Source organism: Anabas testudineus, chromosome 18, assembly GCF_900324465.2.
Source record: "Anabas testudineus chromosome 18, fAnaTes1.2, whole genome shotgun sequence".
Taxonomy (NCBI): Eukaryota; Metazoa; Chordata; class Actinopteri; order Anabantiformes; family Anabantidae; genus Anabas; species Anabas testudineus.
In genome coordinates this window covers 25,651,588-25,670,665 of record NC_046627.1, presented here as the reverse complement: position 1 = coordinate 25,670,665, position 19,078 = coordinate 25,651,588, and the positions used below count along the sequence as shown (strand labels likewise).

The 19,078-nt window shown below is 41.7% G+C and overlaps 2 protein-coding genes across 2 annotated transcripts in view; one reads left to right on the top strand and one right to left on the bottom strand.

Moving 5' to 3' along the window:
• Positions 1 to 1,122: 1,122 nt before the first annotated feature.
• LOC113157488 (carbohydrate sulfotransferase 12-like) lies at positions 1,123 to 6,490 on the top strand. Its single transcript, XM_026353010.1, has 6 exons — positions 1,123 to 2,828; positions 3,107 to 3,214; positions 3,598 to 3,770; positions 3,957 to 4,100; positions 4,231 to 4,535; positions 4,610 to 6,490. Exons 2-6 carry the CDS (start codon positions 3,127 to 3,129, stop codon positions 4,848 to 4,850), a joined length of 951 nt encoding a protein of 316 aa, XP_026208795.1. The 5' UTR covers positions 1,123 to 2,828; positions 3,107 to 3,126; the 3' UTR covers positions 4,851 to 6,490.
• Positions 6,491 to 6,587: 97 nt separating this feature from the next.
• Positions 6,588 to 19,078, bottom strand: part of sema4f (sema domain, immunoglobulin domain (Ig), transmembrane domain (TM) and short cytoplasmic domain, (semaphorin) 4F) — a 45,078-nt gene continuing 32,587 nt past the window's right edge. Inside the window, exons 2-15 of the mRNA XM_026353008.1 lie at positions 15,889 to 16,028; positions 15,475 to 15,534; positions 12,049 to 12,147; positions 11,408 to 11,519; positions 11,119 to 11,238; positions 10,854 to 11,008; positions 10,588 to 10,769; positions 10,332 to 10,473; positions 9,997 to 10,210; positions 9,713 to 9,822; positions 9,480 to 9,631; positions 9,165 to 9,220; positions 8,787 to 8,977; positions 6,588 to 8,273 (exon numbers count right to left, since the gene is read on the bottom strand). Of these exons, the coding sequence (XP_026208793.1) occupies positions 7,584 to 8,273; positions 8,787 to 8,977; positions 9,165 to 9,220; positions 9,480 to 9,631; positions 9,713 to 9,822; positions 9,997 to 10,210; positions 10,332 to 10,473; positions 10,588 to 10,769; positions 10,854 to 11,008; positions 11,119 to 11,238; positions 11,408 to 11,519; positions 12,049 to 12,147; positions 15,475 to 15,534; positions 15,889 to 16,028 (2,423 nt within the window). The 3' untranslated portion in view covers positions 6,588 to 7,583. The remainder of the gene's footprint in view (positions 8,274 to 8,786; positions 8,978 to 9,164; positions 9,221 to 9,479; positions 9,632 to 9,712; positions 9,823 to 9,996; positions 10,211 to 10,331; positions 10,474 to 10,587; positions 10,770 to 10,853; positions 11,009 to 11,118; positions 11,239 to 11,407; positions 11,520 to 12,048; positions 12,148 to 15,474; positions 15,535 to 15,888; positions 16,029 to 19,078) is intronic.

Here is a 19,078-nt window from a genome sequence, read left to right as displayed (position 1 = left end):
GTGTTTAAATTGTGGCTCTTAAATCACAGCAGGAGATGAAGAAGACTATTCAGACAATAGAGCAAACCATCGAATTGGGGAAGGTGAGTCATTTAATAACTGTTAAAACATCACTGATAAATAATTAAAAAGCATCACAACTTTTCTTCTGACTTCACACTAACCTTCGGTTCGACCACCTTTTTAATTTCCTACCCTACAGGCAAGACTTGAGTCAGAGCAGAAGAACATTTTAGAAATTATTCATGGAAATGTGGCCAGAATGAAGTGTATCAGAAAGCATTCACTCGCACCTATTTCAAAAATCGAAGCTTTGGAGGACTACACTGAGACAACCAACAAGCACGTGAAACAGACATTCGCAAATGTGGCTGCAACAGTGCAGGAATTAGAATCCAGACTGGAGGACATGAAAGCACAAGTAAAATATGTGGAGCATTTTACCACTGACACAGAATAACTGATGTTCTAGTTTGGGTGTTACAAATATAAGTATTAACCTATGGATCACATTTCCATATTTAGAGCTGAAGTCTTTCATCTAATAACCATTTTTATACTTTTATACTCTTTTTATAGACTTTGTGTGTTGGAAAGATGTTTTTCTGTTTGTAAGTAACAAATGACAGCTGTGAAAATTTGATTGCTGTTAGTTTCTAGGTGAAATGCCCTAAATGTCTGTTTTACTACTATTAAAATACCTTCAATTTTTAATGATGGATTTAATTGTACTGTGGGGATTAGTTTTCACTTTCACATCAAACTGTTTGTAAATGTTTTTCAAACAAGTAAATTAAACCAACCATTATTCAGTCCTGTATAGAAGGAGGCAAAAAAATCCAGCAGTTACCTGAAAGTTTTCTTTAAATGTCCAAAGTAAAAAATATATTAAAAATCCCACTGTCCCTTGCTGGCAGAAAGGGAAATACCAACAATACTACAGTACTGATTAAAAGTTAATGTATGGTCGTGAGCATTTGTTTTCTGTCAAAGTGATTTCAAAGGAAACTTCTTGACCAAAGATGCTTTTGTGACTTGGTGACTGATCAGATACAAAGATCAATAGCACATACGTTTACCAAAAATTAAAATTGTTTTAAATGAAAAACAAGTGCCAACAGACTCTCAGGAGTGAAAAGCTGAAAGAAAAATAAGACCAGCAATAGTGATGGTGAACGAACAACGACATTGTCAACTTGCAAAAAATCCCCATTAACCACAATATGAGAATGGAAAATCAGGGAACATTGATTTATTCCGTTGTTCACTCTAAAAGGGGAACTGCCCGCTAGGTTTGCTTTAATCAAATTTAAATACTTTGTAACGGTTGTGAGATGCTGTGGTTAAAGTGGGAGGGTGAGAGTGAGGGGGATTAACATAACAGACATGGTGACACGAGCCTGTGGTTAATCACTAGTTCACTGCAGGAAAGACAGGAGTTAAGATTTAGAGTTGGTTAGAGCAGGTGACACACACAACTGGCTTCACCACAGTCCAGCTTTAAATTGTCTCTTTGTTTGTTGATGACTTCATCAACCCCGTCTTCACCTCTTGGACACAACTTTTACAAAGATTTAGCCAACTTTATCCAGTGACTTCCAGAAAAGGTTCATTAAGGTTCATTATTGTTAAGGTTCTGCAATGAAAAGCAAGTCACGAGGAGTCAGTGCTTGTTTCATGAATCTATTCGTTAATGTCCCTACAGAGATAAAAATTAAACGTGGATTTTGCATAATGTGAGCTCTTTAAGCAAAATAGCTGAAAAGAACAAAGAGTGTGGTGTGAGGGGACTCTGCTGGCTGAGAGAGAGTGAGACACAAAGAGGACGGGCCCTCTGCAGGTGGATCATTTGCTAGTGATCAGGCGGATGTAATGGTCTCTCACAGGAAATGAGCACCACCTCATTCTTCTGCTTTCATTTCCCTTCACAACTGAAAAACGTAAATGAAATAAAATAAGCATAAACGAGACAATAGATGCAATGTACGATCTAGTGGGAGTTATCTATATTCCCCAAATAAATCAATATGACAGGCACAACCCCTTTTTTTAATGCGGGGAAGTGGTGTTGGAGCGTAAAGTCATTGAACACTCAACTTGTTTGTTTGTGTTGTGTCTAATCTAGGGGAACGAAGAGAAGCTTCAGCTTGCATATTGGAAATTAGGGCGTGCTTAATACAGATTCCTAACATCACAACACAGAAGTTACAGTTGCAAAAAACTTCTTCTTTGGCCACTTGGGGGCAGCAGAAACAAGAAGAGCTGAACAAAAGGAGCCGTATATTCAGGTTCCCCTTATCTTGTGTAGGGCGTATGTGAACAGTTAAAAAGTTAAAATTTAAAGGCCCAAATGCAGTTCTCAAACTTATATTTGCTCATGTGCTCCTGCCATCGCGTACTGCCCGGATCTCGATCCAGAAATTCCCACATGTACCTGGCATATGTTGTTTGAATAGGCAGTTACTGTGACAGGAACCAAACATTTATCCAATGACACATCTGGCTATTGTAGGAGAGTGAAAGGCACTCCACCCTTATTGCGACAGGCTCATAGTGACCTTATCTTATTGACTTTGACTAGTTTTATAACCTTTATCGTCCAAATAAAATGTGAACACATACAAAAGTCTGCAGGGACCAGGTGACACTAGAAGTAGTCTAACCAGTTAGTCTCCTGTTTGTATCCAAATATGCGGCAGAGTGAGTATTGAAAGCCTGTCCCAGAAATAGCTCAGTAGATTGAAAGCACTGTCAAGATATGCTGCTGTAGCGAGATTCAGTTTGTTCTCAAACTATCGCGTCTTCTTTCAGAGAACTTTACTGGCAAGGTGAGTAATGGACTTGATTGTATGTGATATAAGGTTTGGTACAGGAACTAAATAATTACTGCTGTTTCATTAGAAGAGTAGAGTTTGTTTAACACAGTACTTATATGTTTGGTTGACATGATTTCATTTGAAGAACACTGAAACAGAAGACTCTGACTTCAACTGCAATCTAAATGTGGAGTTTAATAATCACAGTTTTATTGAAAACTGCTTTTAAACGATTTACCAGTACAGTATCTAAATGGAAAACTAAACAAGACTTGTTTTACTTCTCACAGTGTACTTTCACTGGAAGCCCATGGCAGCATGCAGAAGACGCCTGCACACCCTTGGATTCCTGGGATTCACATTTCTCATATTGCTGTCCTTTCACCAGCAAAAGAGAGGTGCAGTGTGTGTGTGTGTGTGTGTGTGTGTGTGTGTGTGTGTGTGTGTGTGTGTGTGTGTGTGTGTGTGTGTGTGTGTGTGTGTGTGTGCATTTCTCTACATGTACTCCTTGTTAAGAACAGTTTTTTTCTGATTGCCTACTCTGATTGTCCCTGACACAATTCATTCCTTTAGCTGAGTGTAGGTTTACATTTACATTTAGTCATTTGACACTTTTATCCAATGCGACTTACAAGTGAGGAACAAGGCAAGCAAAACAAAATCCAAGGTTAAGGGGTGAAACTGAGAAATGTTTGGCTACTGTATATCAGTGTGGCTGTCATCTTTACATGGTTTCTTCTTAAGAGAAAAGTATTATTGCTTTCATTTCTCATCATTGCAGAAAAGGTGCTTCACATGCAAGAATTGAGAAAGCAGCACATACAAGAAATTTGTGACAGTGACAAGGAGGCATTTTTAGAGGGGAAGAACAGTTTAGAAGATATGAGTCGGAAGGAGTTCGACAACTTCATAGTGGATGACAATTATGGCATCATCTACTGTTACATTCCCAAGGTGGGATAGACATGAACACAGACAACACACAACACTCTGCAATATGGACATAATCATATCAACTTAGCATCATCCTGACACGCTGACATTAGCATTTAGTTTACAATGGGTCAGTGCATTGTGGTGCCTATAAATATAGTAATATGCCACCAGCATGTCTTAACATTGTCTCGGTTTTATCAACAGGTTGCATGTACCAATTGGAAAAGGGTAATGTTTGTCCTCAACCAGAAGAAGCTACATCTTGACCTCCTGTCTTTACCTAAAGACTTCATCCACGAAACGGACAAGATCACACTACTGAGCAGCTTCCCACGAGCAGAGATCAAGGTGAGTCTGTACAGTGACATTGATCAAATCGCACCTTCATGTAGACTAAGATAGTACAATTACACAGTACTTCAGCCAGAACAAGTTTAGTGTGACAGAGGTTTGATGTATACTTATTTGTTGACCACAGGCAAAGCTGAAGCACTACACCAAGTTCCTGTTTGTGCGGGACCCATTTGTCCGTCTCATCTCCGCCTACCGAGACAAGTTCCAGGGACACAATAAGTACTACTATGAAAACTTTGCCCGCAACATTCTGCGTGTGTATGGCAACGTGCCTAATCCACCGTGGTCAGTGGACGAGGCTTTTCTGTCAGATGTGCGTCCCTCATTTCACAACTTTATTCAGTACCTGCTGGATCCACAGACAGAGAAAAAGCCCTTTGAAGCCCACTGGAGGCAGATGCACCGCTTGTGCCGCCCCTGCCTCATACAGTAAGTTTGTGAAACCGTAAAGATCATGTTCATGTCCTACAACAGTATGGGAAACAAAATGTCTTTCTTCCCAGGTATGATTTTGTTGGGCATCAGGAGACTCTTCAGGAGGACGCTGAAGCGCTGCTAAGGCACCTAAAGCTGGAGAACGACATTAAGTTTCCTCCTTCCTATTATAACATGACTACAGTTGGCTCTCTGTTGAACTGGTTCAAAACAGTTCCACTTGAAGACAGGAGGAAGCTGTACAAACTCTATAAAGAGGACTTCAGGCTTTTTGGCTACAGAAAGCCAGTTGAAATTCTTGATGATTGAGCTGAAGTCATGATTTAGACGATTTCCTCTTCCATACAGGAACGGTACAGTGAGTTATGTTTACCTAATGCCTCTGTGTTTTTTCATTTGTCTACTAATGTATGACATGAATGAATGTTGGGAAGAGGTGGTGTCAAAGGCTTATTTGAAGCCTGCTCTCTGATCACCAGCCAGGCAGCAGTGCCGAGATATTATCACAAACTGTGTATTTAAACACTGTGTGGCATATAGTGGACTCAAATGCAAGCCACGGATACTGTGGAGTGTGGTCAACTAGGTTTTAATTGAAAATACACAGGCTGTGTTCTGAAGATGACCATGAGGCAAGCAGAATAAATAAAAATAGCCAGGCATCATACACACACTAAACTGAGTGCAATGGGGAGCCCAAATAACCAGGTTAAAATTTTAAAACCTAAGAAGGCAGACAGGTCGTCCTGAATAGGCTAGACAGTTCACAAACATTATGGTGAGATGTGAATGCTGACTTCAGTTTGTAGTGGAGCAGGTTGCACTGGATGAGCTGCAGGTGACTGGTAGGGAGAGCAGGAAAAGATAAGCAAATGGAGAATAACAGAACAAGGAGGTCGGGAGGGGCTGACTGTTTGAGAAACCAGAGCATAGCAAAGCACATAGAGACAAAAAACTGGGTCAAGTGATGTGGATCGATTCTTGAGTCTCTTTTTGCAGCTAACTTCATTCCCAAAAGTTGTATTTTGTGGTTTCAATGCTGTATCATTTATTACTTCAATTGAATATGTGAAATAAGTCTCATTCATAGTTGTTACGGTCTATAACATCACAGTTCCTTCTTATACCAGTATTAATTTATTACTTATTTAATATATGCAGAGTGCAACAGCTCAAATAGACTTAGTTCTTGCCAAAAGAGAGTCCATATCAGAGTTACTGTTGAAAAAAAATATTTGCATGATGTGTGTTATCTGTTCCAACTTGTTACCTTGATCATCAAAATAACTGTACAATTTCAACAATTCCGGCTTGACTAGTAAGTTTTAGAGCTTCTTAATGTCATTTGATCATGATGAATAAGAGCAGGAGAGGAACAGCTGGTAGGAGCAGTGGAATGATTCAGAGTCTCTAACTAAAGTTGCACATTGTACAGTAGCTTCAAACTACAAAGAAGGATAAAGGACAATAGAAGGTGCGGCTGATGATCAACTCTGAGAGAACTGTTGTTCTGTTGTTTTCATTTTTGAGCGACTGAGAGGACGGACGAGGACATACTGCCAGACCATCCACAGAGAGCGGGCGAAGCAACGAGTTTGTTTAGTTTTCCAAAGTATTAAAACTTATTATGGATACAAAATGTGCAACTGAATGACTAATCATTAAACAAAATACACAATTAATAAAAAATCGTTCCCATGAAAGCTCAGCACAAATACTGTGTGGTAATGGTTAAACAGCGATAATGTGTCAATTGTGAGCTTTAGAGGTGCGGATAGCACTCTGTACAGTAACTGGATGGCTGTTACTTTGTTTGCAGTACAGCTAAGTTAATCATCTGCTGGCTGTGGGGTCACAGAGTATTTACCATAGAGGCATGAGAGTTATATCTGTCTTTTGGTCTAATTCTTGGAAAGAAAGGGTATAAGTTCCTCTTTAAGACATGTTAATGCTAATTTGGTTATTCCTGTAAGTCGCACAGACACAACGTGCAGACTTGTACTTAGAGATTCAGTCCATCCAAAATAGTGAAACCTGCTAAACGGCAACTTTTTAAAGCTTTATTACAAAACAACGTGACACAAACAATACATTTTATGTTAAAATCCACACTCACAAAATAAGGTGATGGTGGCTTTGTGTCGGTCAAGGTCCATTCTGTGATGCTGAAATGAAGGATACAGTTCTTTAAAAATCCACCACCTTCTAACTCAGTGATGTGAACAGTGACAAGTATCAGTTTCTTGCATCTTCATTTTTCCACACTGACGCTAATTTGACAGGTGGCTTTGGACCTATCGTCCTCTTCAACACAGTGGCAGTGTAGGCAGGAACAGCCCTGTCACGGTCACTGTCGGCCTTCTGCACAGAGTCGAGGGTTATTTAGTCTCTGACAGTGACATCTCTCTGTTTGAAGCCCACGATCAGTGCAGTCTGACTGGGCAGTCTATGGCTCAGCAGTCCTTTGGTGCTTCTGGACCAATAAAGGTCTGGGATTTGAGAGGTGTGAGAGAGAGAGACAGTAACAGAGAGTGACAGATAGAGGTGTGTCGCTCGAGTGTGTTTTCTGCGGTGCCATTAGGAGAAGAGATTGAGAGAACGAACAGCAACAGAAGTTAGAGAGAACGACAGTATGGCTTTTCCGTGTCTACGCGTGTAGACTTTTCATCTTTGAGTCTTTGAATTACACCATATCACACTCACTTTACTCATGTCCACAGTAACATCTGGCTGCTTATTTTATATATTTACATTTTTTATTTACATCTGACACATTTGTTTAGCTGTGGCTCTCATCCTGAGTGACTCACAATAAATAGTCTATCCCAACACTGTAATGTGTCCCATGTCTTGCAGTTCTCTCCATACATCTCACACTTCACATGCTTAGACATAAACTTATATACTTCTCGTATAGCTCTGTAGCCTCTCTTCATGCCACAGCTCTCATTCAAAGGCATTTGACAGTGGCCATTTTACATTTTCCCAGTTTATGTGGAGAATGAAAAATGGTGCAATCAATAGTTAGTTCATCCTTCTTTTTCATATTGAACTTTCTTCACACCGAGCAAGTGGTGCTGCTGATTTCACCATGGGTAAGCTGGCAAACTCATCTTCTAGTCCTTTCATCCCTTCCCCTAACCCGTCCCTTAGCTCCTTATCCACTTCATCCCCTTCCCCCAACTCCCTCTCCCTCTCCCCCGTCCGTCCATTCAACATCTCTGGAGCTAAAATTTCAGCGAACTGCAGCCCGCTGCTACTTGTGTTGCAGTTGGCATACAAGGCGTTCCCATTGCCATTGCTTGGATTGCAGTGGATTAGGTTGCCGCTGTAACTGTTACCATGGTGACTGCCATTACCCTGGCTACTGAGTAGGGTTGTTGTCGTGTTAGTGGTCGCTGTCCCGTTTCGTTTTTCTGTCAGCCGGAATCCCTCGGACATCAAGCTGGCACTGCTCGGAGACTGTGGAGTGGCTGAGGAGCCCAGGCCTTTCTCAGACAGAGAATTATCTGGCAAGCGATGCCCCTTGCAACCACTGGTGTGCCGCCGTTTCATGAAGTACAAGAGGAAAGCACCTAATGCTGCACCGCCGCAGAAGAAGAAGATGTACAATGCCAGGACATGGCGATTTCCAGTCATCGCTGCGGTTTCTCCTGCTTCAGGATCTGTCAGTGTCAGATGATAGGCTGCTCTGCGGCAGGGGATCAGATCCCTGACACCTGGTTCCACCTCCTGGAATAGAGGAAAAAGAGAGTTCTTTGATGAGTCACCTTGTTCTACTGTTAAATCGCCAAAACATATTTCCTGTCTAATATGTCGGCAGCACGTTTGGATTTATATTTGACCTTCTTGTGAATATAGAGTGTTTAGCTTGTGTAGATAAATTGTGTGTAAAATATAGCTAGCATAACTGATACAAATAACAAAGTGCCTTGTTTATGTAGTGGTACAAAGAAGGGAAAGCTCGGAGTCAAGGTGACCTTAGATAAGGCACAAGCAGCTTGTTTTCCTAGGGGCAGCTGCTCACGATGTGGCTATGGAGTCACACACCCACTGACGCTGGAGACAGACTTATTTTTTGGTGACTCCACTCCTTTGAGAGATACTGAGTAGCAAGTGCCTTAGTTTTGTCTGTTTCTATGGGTAATGGGCTCAAATGCTATTTCCTGACTGGCATCATTACTTTATATTAAGCAGATCTATTTTCTTCCTCTCAAGCTTCTGCTTGTGCCTCTGCTTGTGTACCTGGCATGTGCAGATGTATTTTCCCAGGCTTTCCTCGGTCACGGTCACCCCCAGGTCAGAGTGGTGCTGCCTGGTGTGTCTGTGGGGAGGATACTCCCAGGTACAGGGCCTGGGAGACAGCTGGACGCATGGCAACAGGAGGCGCAGGCCGAGGTAAACTCTCAGCTCCCTGATGGATGGAGAGCAACGTGCTGTAGAAGAAAACAAGTCAGGAGACAGCAGAGAGTTAGATATTTAAAAGACATGCACCTCATAGAGTTATATATCTGTATGTATCAGTTTATTCTGTTTGCAGTAGTGTAACGGTCTGACATCGGAAGTTGTACATTTGAAATAAAATAAAATTTACATTATCAAGTATGCATATGGGGCACTTACCCTCCTGGATATTACATTTTCTCAAGGCATCATCTACTGTATCATCTGGACCAGGCCTGGAAACACACACACAAAATCAAGACAGAACTACTACTACTTCTGTCTTTTATTTTATTAGTCTGTACTAACTATATTTTCAAATGGTCCTTCAGTCATTGAGAGTTAAAGGAGTTTGCTGGTGGTTCTAATAAATTATAATACTTTCAAGGAACATGGTTACCAAAGACATTTCTTAGCCTAGTTCAGCTCTGATCTGCCTTTGGTTTTTCTTCCTGCAGATCGTCCCGTTCTGTGTGATATTCCAGTAGTACTCACTTTGCGTCTGTGTTCCTGCAGGCTTCTTCTTCTGTGTCCCACACACAGCCCAGTCCTCTGGCTCTGGCACACACCTCACAGTTTGGATACAGAGCGCAGCCTTCAGCCTGGACACGAGCCAGAGACAGAGGGCTGCCCACCAGAGCCTGGCCCTGGAAACACAAAGAACTATTAGAGAATCACCGAGCAATAAAACTGATGTGTGTGTGTGTGTAAAGATTCATATCCTTTACCTTGTGCAATAATATATTATTGATAGGCTCCTGTGGGCTGAACAGAGGAATCTCCTGCAGTAAGGTGGTGTTCTGGTTCACTACCTCCACCTGGTGGAGCTCACCACGATCTGCAACACACATAAACATATTTGGTGAACAATGCATTTCACGGCGTATGAAAAACTTCATGTTATTATTTGATTTACAACATTTAGTTCAGTTCATGTCATAGTAAACTAGGCCAACATAGTTCATTTCCTTCTACTCTCTCTCTTTATCTTATCTCCTCCTTATCACCTCACCTGTTCCAAGGTGCAGCACCACTCCTCTAGTCTCCTCTCCGCTGCCCCTCTGGTTCACAGCCAACTTGGTGTAGCTGATACCTTTACGGACCAGCAGGGGAGCTGCAGTAACACTGTTCTCCATCAGAGGGTGGTCTCGCACGAATGTCAACACCTTGTCTGGAAGTTTCAGGGATGACTCAAATCCCTCAGCCTTTAACGCAGTGTTCAAACACTAAAGCGTGGTGGAGGGGGGGAGGAGAAAAGTTACGTGTGATAATAGTGATATAGCAGCATGAGAAAAATTGTGTCCAGTACAGAGAGTAGAGCTGAAGAGGTAATACATGATGTAGTACCTGGCCAGGCCTTGGTGTGGGAACAGGTTCAGGATTGATCCAGTTCTCACAGTTTTTCTTCAGCTCTTTAAATGGACCGTCCAGCACTTTGCTGATGTCAGACAGACTGAAGACACACACTGCTGACAACTCCTCACGCTCCCTAAAAAAAAATAATGGTTCATATCAAGAAAAAGGGGGGAAAAGTCACATAACAAACAAGACATCATATGAAGGGTCTGATTTTCACTTCACCCCTGTTTGTTCCTCATCTTACCACTGGGACGTAAAGAGTCCATAGAAATGTGTGCTGCTGGGGTCGCCTTGTGTGTGCTGCATGGTGAAAACATCAGTCAGGATGTTGTAGCGCTGACCGCTGGGTTTGTCCTCACATACCAGCTGGGCCTTGAGGAAGGTAGTCCACCGTCGCTGCAGAGTCTTCATCCCCCCAACATCAGACTGAATCAACACAAGGACAAAGATAAGCCCAGTGGAACTCATAAGCAATGCAAATAAAGAATCAATCGCTCAGTCAAGGGTTACCTTGCAGACCCGTGCCACTCGGGGGACTTTGACTTTGGTGTAAAGGTCATACTCTTTTGCCACCTCAGTAAAGAAGAAGTAGATCTTGTCATCGTCTCCAGTTGGGTTGCTGTCTGCAGACTGCTCTATGAAGGCTGAGCTGACAAACTCTGGGTCTGAAAAACACACACAACTTTACTCATTACTGTGGGAAAGTGTTGGACTGTCAGCATGTGTGGATATGAGGGTTTCCCAGTGTGTTTAAATGCGTGCACGTATGGCTCACCACTGAGCCAGTTGATGGATCGTTCAGTTCGGATGCGCTCCTGCTCAGTGCCTGTTGCTCGGGAGATGTCAAAGAGTGTTCCCAGGAAGTTACTGGTGGCTGCTGTGTACAGGATCCCACCTAACACACGAAGAAGAAGCAGGAAAAGAAACAGAAAGGAGGAACCACGTGTTGTTAAATGAGTGTACATTGAAATACTATAACAAGCTACAAATAAGACCTCAGGTTATTGATTGACCTGCTGATCTGAAACAACCAATCAGTCAGCTAATGGTCCAGCGCTGCTTACCTGCCATAACAGCTGTGTAATGCTGACTGGGCTCAAATGGGCACTTGCCCTTCCCTGTCTCCATCCTCACGCCTCCATCTTCAGTTTTCTCCAGGGTGAAGGAGGAAAGCTCCTGCAGGATGGCAGGAAAATGAAAGCAGAGGTTAGAACCACAAAGGCAACAATAAATTGCTAAATGAATAACAGCAATTATGTTGATTATTCATCTTCCAAATGAATTACAGAGAAAAATATTGGTTTCAATTTGACATTTTGAATATTGTCTTTTGGTTAGTGCGTGCTTCTTAAAATGTCATTAGAAGTGACTCTAATTATGCTCTTTAGTGCACAAAGTACCTGCTGGAAAATGTCACAAGTCCTCTAAAAGCTTTTGTCGGGTGAACATTTTTCCAGTAATTACAGGAAACGTGTGTGACTGACGTTTGAATAAGACTACAAAGTTGTATGTGACTACAGTGGGAGGATAACATCATGTGTCTGAGTGTGTGTGTGTGTGTGTGTATTGTGGTTTGACAGATCATAATAGCCTCAGACAGGAAGTGGACAAATATAGGGACATACGCTAACAGGAGCATAAAGCTCTCTCTCTCTCATACACACACACACACACACACACACACACACATAAACAGTATACTAACCAGGAAGGCACACTGGGGGTCAAAAGCATAGGTTCCACACACGTAGATGCGTCCGTCTCCCAGAAACTCAAGGAGCCGGATGTAGTTGTGACAGTCCACCTGTAGGGGGACACAGACGCCCAGAAATAAAGATTAGCTTCAGCAGCTTTCACATCCAGGTTGAACTTTAGAAACTGAAATAAAGCGTTTTGTTGGTTTATGAAAAAGGATAACATTAAATGAATGCTTGTGCCAACATTGTTATAGATTAGTTTTAGATCCCAAATTTGCAAATGTCACATATCAGCTACACTGAAGTTCGGGACAAAGGTTGGGCTGGATTCAGAGAACAGTTGGCACTTCAGTTATTGTGATTGGAAATTGGAGACCCCGGCTGCTGGAAGAGAAACTTGAGACCTCCACAGCTACCAGCAGAGACCACCCTTATTAACCTGTAAGATGAGACCACTTTTGTCAGGCATGAATACTGCACAAAAACATATTTCTCTGCTCCTCTGTAAGTCTATATGTAAACGCACTAAACTGAAGATGACGTAATGGTTGAAGCCTACTTTCCATCAATACTCTTTATATATTTTTTGTGGACAGCTGTTACGGAAAAACGCCTCCATTATCCCTCCCCAGTTACCATGAAACCATGACGCAGTCAGTTCTTAGTAAGCAAAGTGTGTCTGGGAGTGCGCGCGCGTGTGAGTGTGTCTTTGCGTGTCTTCCTGGATGAGCTCCTTGAGTCACCTCCTCCCCCCCCCCGGGGACCTGATCGTCTCTGATGCCCAGATCATGTCAACCAAACCAGGCCTCACCGACACCACACACCACTCCTCATTGTGGTACTGCTCCACATGAGACGGACAGAGAGCCAGGGGGAGAGGAAGCGAGCTCAGGCTGCTAACAATGGGATCATCTTGGGATTAGCTACTTCATTGGCCCAAATGAACCTCATTCATCCTAATAGGCTTCATTCACAATATGGCATGGGGTGGACTGAATAGCTCTATTCTCTTTGATTCAATTCTATTCAATTATGTTCCTGATTCTAATCAAGTGTAATTATTTTTATGTTAAAAGCTTCAGTGGCTGGAGCGCTCACAGTGGAAATGAAAGACCACCAAACCATCTAAAAGCTTTCACGCTAACTGACACTTCCTAAGAGCTATTTTGTGATCATTATAGAGAAAGACAAATGTGTGCCTTTCTGCCAACTTTGCTTTGCACACCCTGACTTCTCCCACTGTATTTTGGGTTTAGACACGACGCCATAGGGATATTATTATAGTATATAAATAAAAGGAGTTCATTGTGTTTTGTTGATTTTTAAATTTCAGACAAAGGCTGTTGTATTTGTTTTTAAAGCTGCACCAATCTATATTTTCATATTAAAAGTGAATCGAATTAGAGTGTAATGTGAAAAATGAAGAGAGATTTGTCACCCAACTCTACAGCCCCTTCTGCTTAAAGTGTTGCACTGCTTGGTACTGTGTTCACTCCAGGTACCACCTTGTTCTGTAGCTTTAAGTTTGGAAACATTAAAAGTTAAAGCTTCAAGTTGTGGTTCATGTTCTGGATTTACGTTGAGCTATTACATCTATTATTAACGGGTTCTTTCAGTTTTACATACTGAATTCAAATTCAAATAAAAAACTGTGAGCACTATACGAGAGGACAGTTCACTCTGGTCAAGAAGAGCTGTGGGCACACGAATGAGCTTTGGGAAATTTAATCTAAGATTAATTGAAGGCTGTGATGAGGTGGATGGTTAATCCACCCGATGCTGGTAGTGTGGTGCTCAGCAACTATTCCAAGTCAAGTTTGGGCAGATACCTTGATGATATTTTGTTCCAGCTTTTGGTGAAGGCTATGACTGCACTAAGGTCAAGTGAAATATTTTATTATGACATCCCTGATTTCCTGTGTGTATAGCAGTCACTGTTTGTACAACCATGATAACTTGTCCTGATTTGTACTTCTGAATCTCTAGTTTTTTGCATGAGCCACATACACACACACACACACACACACCATGTCTCTCTGTGTCAGCTTCAAGGCACTTTCCTGTTGAGTCTGTTGTCTTGTCTCTAATCTTCATCCAGCTCTTCTCTCCTACACTCCCTCTCTCTCTCTCTATCTCGTAACAATCCTCCCTCGCTCACTCTGATTGTTCTCTCCTTTCCTGTTTCCTTCCCCCTCTCCCCTCCTTCTTTTTAATCCCTCTGACTCACACGTAATCTAATAATCAATGTTTTCTCAGGAAAAAAAAATATCTTTCCTGTTTTTATCCTTCTTTCACCTCGCTCCACCTCGCAGTGGAAAGAAGAAAACTGCCTTGAAGAAGATTGTATAAAATAGGTCAAAACTTAATGGTACTTCCCTTCATTTAAAACGCTGACCTTCCGTTTACTTTGTTTATCTTTTGACCTCATTTTTCTGGGCCAACGGCATTATTTCTGAATTGTTGAACACAGACCATTAGAGTAATACCAGACGCTGCATTTTGATGCTGAAGCTCTTTTTTTAAACTGGTTCTTTCCAGGAAACTGTCAAATCCAATGAATAAGTAAGACATTACTCAACAAATGTACTGCTAGTGCAGAGTTAGTTTACTGTAAGCAGTTTGGTTCATGTCCTATTGTGGTCACACATAATAAGATGCACAGCTTGAGTGTACAGTACGCTCTATTTAATCATCTTCCACCGAATGTTACTGGACATCTGTGACTTCACATACACCTTCTCTTACACTGTTTCTGTCTCTACATATACTACACACACACAGAAAGATGGAAAGACATGTACTCACACATATATATACACGCACACACACACACACACGTTTGATGATATCTTGGCATAAGTCCCAGAACTTCCTATCCATGCCTAGCAGCATGGGGTTGTGACACACACACACACACAAATGCACGCACATGCTGGAGAGCAAATATAGGCCCATAAACACATTTCCCATGTTTGATACCAGTTAAATCAAGTAAATTATACTTAAAATAAAGAATGAATATTACTATAATATGACTGGGATTTGGCAGATTTTAATCGCACCTGCATCCCTCCAGTCCCTTATCAGTGCTCTGTGGAAACATCCATGACTATCAGTGGAGCAACCCCATCCTGCAGGGACTGAGCATCATTTCAGTGGTTGTTGTGCTTTCCAAGATATTACTGAATGTTTCCATGCAGCATTATTAACAGGATTATTGGAAGAAAGAAGACTGTAAATAATGTGAGTTATTTTAAATGTCTACAGTCTGCATACAGGGATTCATTGGTGCTGGCTGTGGGTTCCTTACAGCTGTAGGAATTAAAGGAATTAATGAAGTACTTGATATTACAACTAATTTAATTTATAATTTGACATCCACGTGTTGAGTTGATACTACACATATACATGTATCGTATACAATCAGCTCTCACCTCTGTCTTTCCTTTTGCCACACAAGATGCTCTCTTATCCTCTGGCACATCCCAAATAATCTGGAGCAGAAGAAAACAGAAGGAGAAAGATGAATGATCTGGCCCAAAGCTGCTATGCGTTTGGGTTTTCAGTATATAAGTCAATAAGCCTTTTTAATAGAAACTAACATAAGTACTAACATAAAATTCACAGGCATTACTTATACGATCAACAATTAAGCCAAGAGTGAGTGATAATGAGCCGAAGCTATGTAAAAAATGTATCATAGCTCTGCAGGGGAATTTATCTAAAACCACACACATCAAATCAGTCAAATTCACAGTAACAACATCAATTTAATGTGATATGACACAGTATAGCTACAGCTTTTTATCTCTCTGTCACTGAAACACACACAAATACGGTCTTCCTACCTTACGTGGTGGTTTGTCCAGTTCATTGGTGTCCATGGACAATATGGCATCCCTGGCTCCCAGGAACAGCACGCCTGATGAACGCTCCAGTAAGAAGGTGCTGAAGTTGGACACGCCCTCGAACTTCTCTGGATCCAGAACTGTGGGGCGTAGAGGAGAGGAGAGAGCGGTAAGATCTTTACATGTTCAGAAAACAACAACAGGGCTGACGTCAATCACCAGGTTCAACACGAATTCTACAAAGATGCACTCGGAGAGCTGGAAGAAGCTGAAGTTGACAGGAAGCTGCAGCGACGAGATCCAAAAATGAAACCAGGTAGATTTGTTTAGTGCCTCCTTCCGCCATGTGACTGCGAGAACACATGTTTGAAGGAATACAATATATCAAACCCTAGATTCCCAGCGAGAGGTTTAAAGAGATAAAAAGATGAGGGATGGAGAGGAGGGAGGGAGATGAGAGCAACCTTTGCTTCACCCTGCCCTCTCACACAATCACAGTTACAGATTAAGTCTTTTAATCCTTCTGAGAATCATTTTTTCCTCATGCTCTCTTTACAACCATATACACGCCAAACATTTTTACTAGTTTTATGTCTCCTAGCATCCTTCTATATTCCTACGTGTCTCTATTTTAAATATTGTTTCCTTCATATTAAGTCAAAGCAGCCAGTGCTGAGGAGAAATACAATAAGCCAAATCATGTAAAATGATGATACATTAAATTGTGCCTCTGCATAATACATTATGTGTAATCTTAGCTATATTTAATCTGTTTAATCTCAGATCTATCACTTCAACTAAGTCCAAGTCTTTGAATTGTGTCCCAGCTTTTGATGCTCACTCAGTCACTGTACCTCTAACGGTCCGCCTGCTGTCATCTACTACAAGACAAAACATATGAGTGTGTGTGTGTGTGTGTGTGTGTGTTTGTGTTCATGCCCCAGCTGCTAGGAAAGAGCACACAGCTGTGTTCTGAACGCCTTTGAAGTGAGACACTGAGACAGTGTGTGTATGTGTTAGTGTGTACATATGCCACCTGTGTGTGTGTGTGTGTGTGTGTGTAAAAGATTTAGCGGTTTTACTGAAGTCCTACAACAATGACCTTTGTTAACCTTCATGAAAAAGGCCAGACATGTTCAGACGGAGAACAGAAAGTCCACAGAGACAGTCTCATTTTCAATGAAAGTGGAACCAGTAATTGGTTTCTGCGCTGCATCCCCATCACCATACTTGCAACGTCAGCGCAGACAACATAGAAGGGAACACGCTTTCTCACACATCACTCCTCAGGGGATGGATTAAATACTAATGCTAATAAGTAAAGCCTGCAATGGTAAATTACCTCGAACAAAACATTACATATGGCCCAGTAAACATTACTCACTGTACGATACTCACTGTACTTGCACAATAAAAAGAATTATGAGAAATGACTAAAGGCACTAACAAAGCCTTTACCCGTGTTCGTGCACACGCACTCACAATTTAATTTAAGATGCTGCATTTAATCATCGTATATATTTAATATTACTATTGAATCAAATAATGTGGCCGGTGATGGCACCAAAAGCATCAGTACGCTTACTTTACGTTTAACTGAGCAGGCAACTCTCTGCTTATTGTTAACATGCTGGCAATAAGCTCTTGACTTCATTTGCTTGTGTTTTGTCTAATTCGATGTGCACATACCAGACCAAGTAAGGCAGTAACAGCAAAATCCTTCAGCGTGTGAAAATGAACAAGGCTGTTTCAGTGGTTACACGCTTCTTATATTTTAATCTTTATCTCTTAAATAGACTTATCTTATTGCATCTCTAAAAACACACACATACATACATGCAGCTATGAAACATACCAATAACGCTCATAAGTATGCGACAAGCAAACAAACAGCATTCCTTCTCCATAATGGGCCTTATTCATTTACAGATAAATGGGAGATAATGAAGAGGGATAAAAGAGGGGAGAACAAAAGCACACACATGGACACACCCTGTATTATTCTGCACGCAGAGGAGAGGAGATGACAACAGGACATATTATTAAAGGAGTGTATTGAACAGGGAGCAGACGTTTGACGTAAGAAACAAGGTGAAAACAACACTTATTGTCTTTCTATGAGATAATTACAAAAAGGAAAACAGTTGACATATAATTACTGTTAGAACTTGATGCCTTCCACAAATTACTGTAAATGAATACATCTTTGGAGGGAAATCCTTTGAGGTCCACAAATGGAATTTGAAAGAACATGACCCCCAATTTGGCAGCTGTGAACTAAAAGATTTAAACTCGTACAATCATGCTCTGTTCCTGTTATGGAGGATGGGACTCAAAGTACCGTGTCAGGATATTCTGATGAATGACACTCTGCGCTGACATGGTTTTCCACTTAGAGCCTCACTGAGTCGTTCTGTGAAAAGGGGGTAAAAAAAAAGATCTCAACAAACTGACATCTGCCTGTAACTGAATCACAGCGTTTTCTCTCCCCCTGCCTCCATCCCGACTCCCTCATCCAGCCAGTCTGCGTCTGTTTCTCCTAACATTTCACATGAATGTCATTTCTCATTCACTAAGGAGCCATCTGCTCAGCTAAAAGCCTCCAGGCAGTCAAATAGTGAGCTGGCCTGCGATTTGCTTGCAGAGGGCTTCCACTTCCTGAAAATCAGCCAATGTGAAGAGGGGAAATGGCAGCATGTTAAAGCAGATGCAGACAGAAGTAGCCACACACACACACACACAGCTTCTTCCTCAATCTGTCCATCAAAACTGACTTCAAATGAAAGTTGAAAGAGATGAGAAGGGAAATTATAAAACATTAGAGACCCCTCAGTCTCATTCCCTCTGTCTTCTTGTCATACTTTTGTCCCTTTTGTGGATTCTGCTGTCACATCTGTCCTTTCATCACCCTGCAGCATCACTTCTTCAAACTCACTTTACAGCCTATTTCCTCTCACTGGACTGATACACACACACACACACATACAGGCAGCAAAGCAGACATAAGTGTTAGTGACACAGGCCAAAGGCAAGGTCTGAAGAGATGTCCTTGTAAACTGGTCCTTGTCGGCTGTGTAGGACGTGACAGCACACACACACACATATGTGCGCACGCAAACGCACACAGATCCACCACCTGCTGTGCACCCTAATGTAGAGAGATGATTCCTAGAGCTACACCATCTGCCCC